The sequence below is a fragment of the Colossoma macropomum genome, unplaced genomic scaffold (genome assembly GCF_904425465.1).
Source record: "Colossoma macropomum unplaced genomic scaffold, Colossoma_macropomum, whole genome shotgun sequence".
Classification (NCBI taxonomy): Eukaryota; Metazoa; Chordata; class Actinopteri; order Characiformes; family Serrasalmidae; genus Colossoma; species Colossoma macropomum.
The window spans coordinates 33,482,499-33,494,952 of NW_023494787.1; the positions used below are offsets into that span (position 1 = coordinate 33,482,499).

The following is a 12,454-nucleotide window of genomic DNA, read 5'->3' on the forward strand; positions in this document are numbered from 1 at the left end:
ACATAACAAACAGGATCCAGAAATGCCACCGCCTTCTCTTGGCCCGAGCTCATTTAAGATGTACTGAGGTGAAATTGAAAAGTGTCCTGTGGTCTGATGAATTAAAATTTTTTGGAACTTATGGACACTGTGTCCTCTGGGCTAAAGACCATCTGCCTTGTCATCAGAGTACAGTTCAAAAGCCAGCATCCATGATGGTATAGGGTTGCATTAATGCACATAGAATGAGTGACTTGCACATTTGTGAATGCACCATTCATGCGGAACAATATATACAGATTTTGGCAACATATGTTGCCATCCAGGTGACATCTTTTCCAGGGAAGGCCTTGCTTATTTCAGCAAGACAATGCTTATTCTCAAACCTCATTCCAAACGTATTTCAACAGCATGGCTCTGTAGTGAAAGGGGCCGGGTGCTAAACTGGCCTGCCTACCGTCGAGAACTGTCACCTGTTGAAAACATTATGAAACAAAATATACAAAAAAGAACCCTGAACTGTTGAGCAGCCAAAATCCTATACCAAGCAAGAATGGGAAAACATTTCACTTTCAAAACTACAGCAATTTACCTCATCAGTTCCCAAATGCTGACAGAGTGTTAAAAGAAGAGGTGATGCAACACAGTGATAAACATGCCTCCGTTACAGCTTTTTGGAATGTTTGCTGGCATCAAATTCAAACTGGGCATATATTTTTCAAAAAAACAATTAAATTTCTCAGTTTCAACATTTGATATGTTGCCTTTGTACTATTTTCAGTTAAATATGTGGTTTAAATAAGTTGCACATCATTGCATTCTATTTTTGTTTACATTTTGCACAGCGTCCCATTTTAGAAATGAAGTTGTATTTATCTTTTAATTTGATGCCATTGCTTCAGGTGATTTTAAATTTATTCTCTTGACTTTTATTTATTTCATTTTTCCCTTATATTGTGGTTACCAAATAGTATCTATTATAGAAGGAATCAAACTCAACTTTAATTTCTTCTATTACTGTTAAATCACCTGTTTGTAAAGTACTTTGAGCTGGCACCAGTACGAAAACTGCTACATATCTAAATATATAATTAATATTATGATGATGAGTATTATTATTATTATTATTATTATTATTATTATTATTTTATTTTATTTTTTTTTATTATTATTATTACTATTATTATGTGCATTCCAAACACTCATGCTTACATCTATAGTATGAAATATTCCAGTCATTCATGCTATCAGCAGTCATGGTATCATGGGTGGATCTCATATATCTAACTGCTGCCTCCTCAATTCCATCTGTCCTACTTCCTCCAGCCCATGACACAGTAACTCTTTTGTACTTTGCTATATTTAAGGACGTATCAATTCTTTAAATAGCAGAGAGAAGAAACAAGCCATCCTGAGTTTTTTATTGCAACTTGTGACTTAGATGTCATTGTATGATTACAGTTAACAGGATGCTACTGCCACAAAAGTATGAAAATAAATTGTTGATGTGGCTGAATTTTAATAAATCATTCTTATGTTAAAAGTCCGTTGATAACAGGATATAAGTGTTTATTATTGGCAGATCCGTGAAAGTTATGATTAAGTGAAGGATGTCTTGTTTGGCAAGTCTGTTTGACATTGATTCCTCTGTCCTCACATCTCCTTGCATCTTTTCCTTGTTTACTCAGAGGGATGAGCTATGTAAGGAAAGGAGACTATTAAAGAAAACAAGGTTGAATGATCAAAGATAAAAGATTAAATTGCTTAAAGGCTAAATAGATTAAAGTTTGTTAATAGATTAAACTAATCTTTAGCCATAGATATTGACTGTTTCATACATATATCTCTCTAATGTTTGATCCCTTGATAACATCTTGGACTAACATTAACTTAGACTCTGACTGACTATACAGTGGGAAATTGCTGAAAGATGCCAGCCACTTAGTGCTACCATTAGTGTGTTTTTTTGCTACTGCTGATTTGTTGCTTGCTTCACTTGAGGTCCATCTACTGGCACACATGCATGCATCACTCAGTAGTGTGTTTGCACATCAAAAACTGTTTCATGGTATCAGAATTCTCTATTGCCAATAGTGTATTGACCTGCCGAAACTGACACCGATCCGGTACCAGTGCAACACCAATTAAAATATAAAACAGTATATGTTTGTTTGGTTTTGGTTGTGATGCTATTTGAACAGTACTTTCATGCCATCAATGCGCTCAACAATCTTAATAACTCAGCTCTGTTTGTGACAACTATTGGATCGCTTTTCTCCACTTCCTTGGGAGGGGTTTCATAATATATTGGTTTGCCATGCAAGTTCCTCACCCAACATCTGGGCCATGCTAAATGAGGTCTCCTTTCCCTCTAAGTAGAGCTAGAGCTGCTGGGAGATGAAACCGTGAAAAAGAAAGAGAGAGAGAGAGAGAGAGAGAGAGAGAGAGAGAGAGAGAGAGAGAGAGAGAGAGAGAGAGAGAGACAGGGAGAGAGGGAACCCAGCAAAGGACTGTCAGGAGGGTTTCCTGTTGCACTATGATTACAGCAACTCTGTAGCCTTACAGTCTGAGGAATATTTACGACACTCCTTAGTTACGGGTGTGTTTTGAATGTATGTCCATGTTTGAGGGCTGGGCCCAAGCCTTTCACTGCCAAAGAGTAATTCCTATCCACTCACTCTGGAAGTAGGAGAAAAGAAGCTAGCAGTAAGATCACCCAACCAGTTGCCCTGGTTAAAACGGACAGCAGCCGCAAAGAACTGTCCCTCAGATGCAGTACAAACACAAACACAAAGCACTAGCCATGTGGAATCAAATATTGGTAAACACGCACAAAGCATGGTTGCTGTGGAGCAGATGTTCTCATTAAAACTGCATGCAGGTATTTTTGTACTTGCTGGTGGTTTGGCACACTCTCCTCTGAAAGTGAACTTGTCAAACAAAACTTCATGTGATTGGCATGCTTCAGGAAATAGCTGTAGGGAGAGAGGGGGAGAAAAAACAACAGTGGATTTTTTTGCTTCCCCATGCATGTTTCCTGTTCTGCACCTGACAAAAGGGAGAGCAGGGGGGGCAGGTGGAGAGAGAGAGAGAGAGAGAGAGAGAAAGTGGACAGGCTGTTGTTTAATGATCTTGTTTTGGATCTCTGTTGCCTCGACAGTCTGGGCCATGGTTAGTGTGACAGCCTGACAGTCTGACACATGCATATAATTCAGTCACTCACACTGTCCTATTAAAGGCTTGATGTGTCCACTGTCAATTTTGTCCACTGCAGTATTCTTTTATAGGCACCTACACATTACACCTACAGGTGCTTTTATGACATCCCATGCTAAATACATACACATTAATATGGAGTTGGTCCCCCCCTTTGCAGCTATAACAGCTTCCACTCTTTTGGGAAGGCTTTCTACAACACTTTGGAGTGTGTCTGTGGGAATTCATCCAGAAGACCATTGGTGAGGTCAGGTACTGATGTTGGCTTACAATCTCCGTTCTAGTTCATCCCAAAGGTGTTCGATGCAAGCAGTCAGGTTTTTCCACACCAAATTCACTCCTCACCCAACCATGTCTGTATGGACCTTGCTTTATGCACTGGGACACAGTCATGCCAGAACAGAAAAGGGGCTTCCCCAAGCTGTTCCTACAAAGTTAAGCATACAATTTGTCCAAAATATCTTGGTATGCTGAGGCATTAGAATTTCTCCTCACTGGAACAAAGAGTCCTAGGCCAACCCCTGAAAAAACAACCTCATAGCATTATCCCTCCTCCACCAAACTTGACACCTGGCACAACGCAGTCAGGCAGGTAACATTCTCCTGGCATTCGCCAAGCCCAGACTCATCCATAAGACTGCCAGATAGAGAAGCGTGATTCGTCCCTCCACAGCAGGGGTGTCTAATTTTGGACCTGGAGATCTACTACCCTGCAGAGTTTAGCTACAACCCTGAGCTAACACACCTGGTCAAGGTAATGAAGACTTTCGGTAGACTCTGATCTAAGAGCCAGATGTGTGTTGCATGTGACCATGTGACTCCAGGACTAGGAATGAGCACCCCTGCTCCACAGAATACATTTCCACTGCTCCAGAGTCCAGTGGGATTGTGTTCTATGAGCAGATGAGAGCAAAATAGAGGTTTTTGGCAACAAACACCAGAGGTGAGTTTGGCATGGACACAAATATAGCCATGCAGAAAAGAACTGTGAGGTATGGTGGTGGATCTGTGATACTGTGGGGCTGTTTTTCTTCCACAGACCCTGAACAATTTATTTGGGTACATAGTATCACAGACTCAATCATGTACCAGCAGAAATAAAATCAAAACCTGACTGCCTCACTCAGCTTAAACTGAGCCATAGTTTAGATCTTCCAGCAGGACAATGACCCAAAGCATGCCTCAAAATCAACACAAAATGGTTCACTGACCACAAAATTAAGGTTTTGCTAAGGCCACCCCAATCTCCTCACATAAACCCCATAGAAAACCTGGGAATGAGCTGAGGACTCCAGTCCACAGTGTGGATCTCAGAACCTGAAGGCTCTGAAGAGGTTCTGTAAGGAGGAATGGTCTCTTATCAAGTGTTTGATCCTTAATCATGTGTTTTCCAGTCTCATTAAGCATTTTAGGAGATAACTCAGAGCTGTTATCTTTGCAAAGAGAGGCTGCACAAAGTATTAGACAAAGGGGTGCCAATAACTGTGGGTTATAACACAGGTTTGGGAAAAATATTTATTTTCTGATAAGATTTAGGTTTTTTAACCATTGAACTAATTAATTAATTAATTAATTAATTAACTAATTATATTTTGTTAATATTTTGAAACATCAACATCAAAAGGAAAAGCTGTTTTTACAGCTTGTTTTGCTCATGTTTACCAGAGGTGCCGATCTGTGTGTGTGTGTGTGTATGTGTGAGCCCACATATTATTTTGCGTATTACTATAGCGCATATCTTCCCAATGAGAAAACCAGAGGAAAGCCATAGGTATTTGGCAGCTAGCTGGAATCTGAGACATGGTTGACTGAGGAGCTAGTCGACAGATTCGATAGGATCAGAATGCCCGAACATTAGGAAAGGCCATCTGGAATTCAGTTATTTTCACCCCTCTGGGTCGCGTGGCAGAACCTCGCCTCTCCGGGCTACACCCCGTTTTGCTGCTACTTAAGCGGCTTCTCTACGGCAAACACAGGCGCGCAAATCCGAAAAGGAACACAAAGCAGCAGCAGCCCACGCGCTTTCCACGCCTCTAAACATGTCTGCGAAAACATTCGCCGCTTCCTGCCTTTTTCTGCTGCTAACTCACATGGTAAGCAATCGAAAGTACTTCTGTTCGTCAAAAAGTACCCGCACGCTCTGGAACCTTTCTGCATTGGACAAACTCGTCTAAAGCCTGTGTAACTGCATACTTCTTCATAAGCTACAGTGTTAAGTGTTGTGACGATGTGTTGAATCAGAGTAATACCATGTAATAAAGTAATCCAGAATGGAGTGAATTTATATAATGAATGCTAGTCAAGTAATAAAGTGGGTATGTTGGCAGTGCTGTGTAATGGTGGAGTGCTTGCCATGCAGGGATAGTTTAACGTGTAGTGAAAACTGCTTCAAAGTTTGGTATTACAGAAACAATTTTTCATTAAGTTAATTGACTTTTTTTTATATTGATAATAAATTATCAACACTTTTATCTGCTTTTTAGAACGCAGGGCATTAGCTAAAAATTGCTTTACATCATGGCTCCACCAAAAATGCTTGGACAGGTTTGCATTGTAGTTTGCACTTCTGTTTAGTGACCAAGTATTCCTCATTTCAAGATCAAGTCTGACGCAACATATCAGTTCTAACATTTCTCAGTAGACTAAAATTATCAAGCTTGTCAGGGGTTGTGTTAGGTGTGTTTAAGCAGGTAAAATACTACTTTGTGCAGTGGCGTAACTGGACCCTACTTAGGATTGTCAGTGCTGTTTTGATTGTCTCCATCCTGTGGCCATGATGAGTATTGCAGAAACTCACCTGATGCAAGATCTCTCTCGATTCTGGTTTTGCATTTATTCCTGGATCCAGTACGACATTCCTGTCAAAAACAGATAAGTGACTGTGACTGTTTGCAGTGAATCTTGACCCTCATATTGCTCTCAACAAAAGTGGAAAGCTCTTCAGTTCAAGTGTGTAATATATGACCAAAGTTAGCCTTGAGGAACTATGAAGTTAAGGGTAGCTCATCTGAGTATTTCTCAAATATAAAGTATCACAGCTGTAGCTTGTGAGGTAACTTTTATTTTAGTGCATTTTTTATTTGGGAAAACAGAAAAATCCACCAAAAAGCATTACAAATCGCTGGAAATGCTCCCTCATTTGCTACTCTAGTTCTTCCTAATTTTTCTTATTCAGGTGGTGGGTGAAGACTGTTCCAAGGCCTGTGACTGTCCTGCAGAGACACCATTTTGCCTGTTTGGGACCAGCCTGGTGCTGGACAGCTGTGGTTGCTGTAAAGTGTGTGCCCGGCAAGTGGGAGAACCTTGCTCTCTCCTGGAGCCCTGTGACCACCATAAGGACCTTTACTGTGACTATGCATTGCTGAGTGACACAGAAACTGGCATCTGCATGGGTGAGTGGGCCGTTGCATGACTAAATTGTGTGTTGCGTCATAAAAAGCGTCTTTATTATTGAAACATGACATTACTTCAGTTGTGGTAAAGGACAGAGGTGTTTCCAGGCAGAATGTTAGAAGTGGATCTTTTCGCCACTGGGAGCTCTTTGTTACTACAAAACCAGTGCGCTTAAGTATGTATCCACAGACCCCTACCGTTCATTCATAACTTTTAGGATTTTTAGGGGTGGGAAGTGTGTTGTTGGAGGGGTCTGTTTTTGACAAGCAAATAAACAATAACTCCTCTCTAAACCACCAAGAAGAGTGTTTCTTAATAAAGCTTCTGGGACCCACTGCCCTGGACCTATGACTCAGTTAATAAGCTGGATCAGGTGGATTGGGGTTGGGAACAGTTGAAAACTGCGCATGGTGGCAGGTCTTCAGGAACAGAATTAAGAAACACTGGCCCAGAGCATGAAGAGCAAACAAAAATTCAAAACAAGTCCTGATGACTAATCAAATCTCCCCATTTACAGTGGTCTCTCTTCCTTTTCCTATGGTAGCTCAGGAAGGTCAGATCTGTGATCTGGGTGGAGTGATCTACCGCAGTGGAGAGACATTTCAACCGAGCTGCAAGCACCAGTGCGTCTGCATGAATGGCGAAATCGGCTGTGTGCCAACCTGTGCCAGCGACATTCGCCTGCCTTCTCCAAACTGCCCATACCCACGACGTATCCAGATCCCTGGCAAGTGCTGCGAGGAGTGGATGTGTGACAAGACCCCCCACGAAGATCCCTTCCAGTCAGCCATGGCTGGTAGGTCCCTTGGCAAGTCATTTTTATTATCTATTTTTGGAGACTTAGACATACATTGCTGTATTATGTAATGCTAGAGGTTGCAGCTGGTATATCTGTAGTTTCGCAGAGCCAGATGTGACAAGAATACACTCTTGGGTACAACTTAACTCCTAAAAAACATGGTTCTTCAAGGATTCTTTCATAAAGGGAATGGTTCTATTTAGAACCATGAGTTCCATATAGAACCATTTCATGCTTAAATGGTTCTTTGCATGGTGAAATGGTTCTACAGATTGATGGAGAATGTGTTGTATATGGTTGTATATACTAGAACATTTTTGAAAATGGTTCTGTATAGCACCAAAAAGGGCTCTTCTATTGTTACAATGTCAAGCTTGTAACAATAGAACACTTTTTGGTGCTGTATAGAACCATTCTCAAAAAGTGTTATATGTAGAAAAATATACTACATTTTCTGTTGTTAAATTCTTAATACTGAACATCCAGTACTAAGAGGGCTACACCCCCTCTACATCTGCTCCCAAATTCCTCTAGTCCATGCTCTTTTATTATCTAGTGTGCAACTGAGAACACAAGCAAAACAAACTAGCTACAGAAACGCTACTATTAGCTAACAAAACTGTTTTCCCCCTGCAAGAGCCAATGTTTGTTTTTACTGCATGTGATGTAATTACATGCAAGACTCTAGGGCTAGGCAACACAACAATATTTATTGTTATGATAAATTACGTCACAGTGTTTTTCTGAGTGTATCTTGAATATTGTCAGTACTTCAGGAACAGTGATCGACTACAACACAATATGTGAAATGTTCAATAAAAATGATTTATACTAGTTTTTGACTGTGTTTTTAAATGTGGCACTATGGGTTCTTTTTTGTTTCTTCCATTATATCAGTTGTGAGAAAAAATAAATATTGAAATATCATGTATCATGAAAATTCGATGAAGTATTGTGATGTAATGTTTTTGCCATATTGATCACAGAAATGCATATTTGGACAGTCCTACTTTCCTCTTTCACCTCTCAGTGTATCGGAAACTGCAGAACCCAGAGCCTGAGAGTGCTCGGGACAACTGCATCGTGCAGACCACGGAGTGGAGTGAGTGTTCGGCCACCTGTGGTATGGGCATGTCCTCTCGCGTTACCAACGACAACGAGCAGTGTCAGCTGGAGCGCCAGACTCGCGTCTGCATGATCCGGCCATGCCAAGTCCAGCAAGAGAACATCATCAAGGTCAGCAGACTAAGCATGATTTGTCAAAAAAAGATGTAATTATGATAAATTGGAGATGTGGGTATAAATTGGAGATGTGGATTATACTCAAGTAAAAGTATTGTTACTTCAATCAAAATATGACTCAAGTAAGGAAAAATACCTTTCTAAACAACAACTTGAGTTGACGTTTAAAAGTAACAGGTACCTGTTGTACATGTAAAACTGTAGTAGAACGTCTTCAATACATCTACCTTTTTTTAGCATAGTTGCTAAACCAGTCACTAGTTGTCTCTTTTTAATGTAATCTTGGTCTAAAACAGTGTATTATTAAATAAACCTCAAAAGTCAGAGATATGAGCAACAGCAAAGTCCAGGTGCTAAATCAAGAGAACAGATTGAAATTAAATGCAAAAAAGTACATTTTCATGATTAAAATGTAACTAAGTAAAAACTAGATTACTCACTAATATACTAGAGCAGAAGTAAAAGTATTATTATTATTTAAAAAAAAAAAAAAACTTAGAACAGTACAAATCCATCAACATTTTACTTTAGTACATGTAACTGAGTAATTGTAACTGCCACCTCTGATAAAATGATCAGCCACTTAAACATTCCTATGGAAAAATTTTAATATTTACTAGCCTTTTCTCGACATTCCAATTTTCCTCTTTGCAGAAAGGCAAAAAGTGTGTGCGGACTCCAAGGAGTCAGCAGGGTATGCGCTTTGAGTTGTCTGGCTGTCAGAGCACGCGGATTTATAAGCCCAAGTTCTGCGGAGTGTGTACAGATGGGCGCTGCTGCACTCCGCAAAACACCATGACCGCTGAGGTGGAATTCCGCTGCCCTGAGGGAGACTCCTTTAAGAGGAAGATGATGTTCATTAGAACCTGCTCCTGCCACTATGACTGCCCACGTGGAAATGACATCTTCCTTGCTTCAAACTCATGGAAAATGACTGGAGACTATGATAATGACATGTGAAAGGCTGCCAGATGGTGTAGACATACAGAGAAAAAAGATGGAAAAAAGCACATGCTCACACACTCCCTGATGATCTAATACAGCGGCGCACAACTCCTGTGTCCAGCACAGTTTGGTGTTTTACCCACTCTCACACTCCTGATTACACTTACCTGTTAATTGAAAGGTACAGCAGTGTTTGAGTAGGGAAACCTCCAACCTGTGTTTAGGACTGGAGTTGTGCACTCCTGATCTAGTACATGCATTTACAAGGCAGCTCTCTTTTTTTTCCCCCAGACCCCAAGTTTCACAATTGCCCTAGGGAGCATGAACAAAAGAATGTTTTATATAAAGGGGAGCCTAACTTGATGCCATAACCAATTTTGTTGCATTTCTTTTGTGCTCAGAAGTAATCTGGCTCTTTTAGTGGTTTTCCCCCTATGTTGATGCATGCATGGGCTAGAGTGGACCTGAAGCACTGAGGACTATATATTAAAGCATTTTGGAAGTACAGTTCACATTTAGTTCCAAAATTTGTTACTGAGAGGAACGTATCACAAATCTTACCATGTACCATTAATCACAAGTGAACCTAACTAAATTAGTAAACTATATTCATCCCAAGAGTTGTTGGTGAGAAACTAATCCATTTTAAATGGGACGAAATCACATACAGTATATGGTATTGTTTACTGTTTATTTAAAGAAAATAAATGGAAACATTAAAAGAATGACGAATGCACATTGTGTAAATACTGTAAGAAGACTCTGTACAGTTTTGTACTAATTTAAACAGTTGCTTAACTTTAAAATTTTGTTGTATTTGTACTGTATTATTGTTTTCACTGTAACCACCTGAGATAGAAGTGAGTTGAATTTCCAATGCACTTTCATTTTTTTCCAATAAAGAAATTATATTTTTATATATATGTGATGTGATACACCGTATTTTGTCTTGTCTTTGTTTCAGTGGAAGCTACCAATGTATTTACTGATGCTACTAATATATTTATTTAAAGAGCTTCCTTGTGTAAATTTCTTAGCCGAGTATGAGACAAGTTTTATAGTCTGGATTGTCCTCTTAAAGAAAATGTTTAACGATATTTTTCTGAAAGAGACAACTCCTAATCCTGTGTAAGAATTGCTAAAATGTCTAAGAATCTGCTTATACTGAAAATTCACTGGTCTCAGTGACATATACCTTAATACCACTCTCTTTTTTCAAAAGACAATTCGACTTTAGTTTTTCACTTGCAAGGATTCAACGATGAGCCAATGTTTGGATGAAAGTGATTTTTGGATGATACAGACTCTCATATGAGAAAACTGCTGTGAAACCCAAAGAGAGAAGGTGCCTAATTTAGAAACCTGCCTCAAGCTGAGGAAACTTATGCTGCAATTCCTCTCTTATCAGCAGGGTTGGCCCACAGACAGGCAGCCATTTCTAGCTAATCCACTGAGTGGTTGTATCTCCGCAGTTCAAGAAGTATTATCTCATAATGATTACCAGTAGGGGTGGTCCCCCACAAAAATCTTAGCAAACCTTTTATTCTTTGGGAATATATATAAAATGTGCTTGTGCGAGAGGTTTTTGCATTTCCACAATCTCTCATTAGTGTAGGTGATGCATTGTCTATACTGGTATAGTCGTATTGATGTCACATGCCACACAACAATACTGATTTTTGGTTTTGGTGATTCTGATAAAAAATAATTGCAATGTACGATGAGTGAGTGTTTTTTATTGTTATGAAAAGGGAGATAGATAAAATGCATAGAAATTGAATAAATAGTAAGTTTCCTTCTGCCAGTTCAACATCTGTCTGCTTAAAATTTATAACAAGTTCTTTTTGGTGAATATTGTGATCCTTAATTTTATTTTATGCACCCAGCACCTCTCAGAATAGCAAGCAGTTGAAAAAGTCTTATTCTTTCACTCTGTGGCATGCTGCATCTAATGCATTAGTCACAAAGTTTGATACAGTGACACCTGACATGACGTTAGATGTGTCCCAAACATAACAACCATAATTTAAACTCTACACTGGTTGCCAGTTAAATTTCGCATCAATTACAAAATTCTTTTACTGACCTATGAAGTTCTAAACTTCTCTCATACTATGAACCATCACGCCTACTTAGATCACAAGGTGCTGGCTTACTATTATTACCTACAATTAATAAAGTTACATCAGGGGGGAGAGCCTTCTCATACAAAGCCCCCCCAACTTTGGAATAATCTTCCAGTCAGTGTTTGGGACTCAGACACAGCCTCAGTCTTTAAGTCTAGGCTAAAAACTTACTTGTTTAGTCAAGCTTTTGGTAATTAGTTTTCCCTGTTAGATAAAAGGTGCAGATCTTGAGGTTCATGGACATAGAGTATTATGGTAAACTGGGAGTGTTGGTGCTGTCGTCCCACTGCTCTCACATGTTCACTCAAGTTTGCTCACGGTGGAGCGGAGGGGCGCTGACATCTCAGGGAGCCCTCATGTCTCTGTTACCTTTCTGGTTTCTCTTTTTTAGTTAGGCTGTAATAACTAGACCTGCCGGAGTCTGTGCTGCACTCTGTTAATACTGTAATCTGTGATCAGTCATCCATTACCGAACTGACTCTCTGTGTGTATTCCTTTTCTTTGCCGAGTTGAACAGCTGCCCATCCTGTGCGTCTGATGCTTTTGCTTCTTCTGCCTTGATCGGGTGTCCACTGCTCACCTGTCTTCTGGACCGGTTTGACCACCATTGAGCTTCATGCTGTACAACGCTGTGCAAACGTCACCCTCATGAACTGACCCTCCTGATGCTGCTGCAACAGCACCTGTTGTAAAAAGCACTATATAAATAAACTAGTAACACTTTACAATACTGTTTTGTAGTTAATAACTAACT

General features: G+C 39.8%; 1 protein-coding gene across 2 annotated transcripts; it reads left to right on the top strand.

Moving 5' to 3' along the window:
* The first annotated feature begins 4,988 nt into the window (after positions 1-4,988).
* On the top strand, positions 4,989-12,092 carry ccn2b (cellular communication network factor 2b). 2 transcript variants are annotated; one of them, XM_036567046.1, is made up of 5 exons: positions 4,989-5,288; positions 6,371-6,587; positions 7,133-7,396; positions 8,418-8,623; positions 9,284-12,092. In XM_036567046.1, exons 1-5 carry the CDS (start codon positions 5,235-5,237, stop codon positions 9,587-9,589), a joined length of 1,047 nt encoding a protein of 348 aa, XP_036422939.1. In that variant the 5' UTR covers positions 4,989-5,234; the 3' UTR covers positions 9,590-12,092. The 2 variants fall into 2 exon arrangements, with proteins under 2 accessions (XP_036422939.1, XP_036422940.1); XM_036567047.1 differs by having other exon boundaries at positions 7,133-7,384.
* Positions 12,093-12,454: the final 362 nt, after the last annotated feature.

Excerpts from the sequence above, each read along its gene's own strand:
- ccn2b (XM_036567046.1), top strand. The coding sequence starts at position 5,235 with ATGTCTGCGAAAACATTCGCCGCTTCCTGCCTTTTTCTGCTGCTAACT. Across the intron at positions 6,588-7,132 it reads AGAAACTGGCATCTGCATGG|CTCAGGAAGGTCAGATCTGT; the intron begins GTGAGTGGGCCG and ends TTCCTATGGTAG. Across the intron at positions 8,624-9,283 it reads AGCAAGAGAACATCATCAAG|AAAGGCAAAAAGTGTGTGCG; the intron begins GTCAGCAGACTA and ends TCCTCTTTGCAG.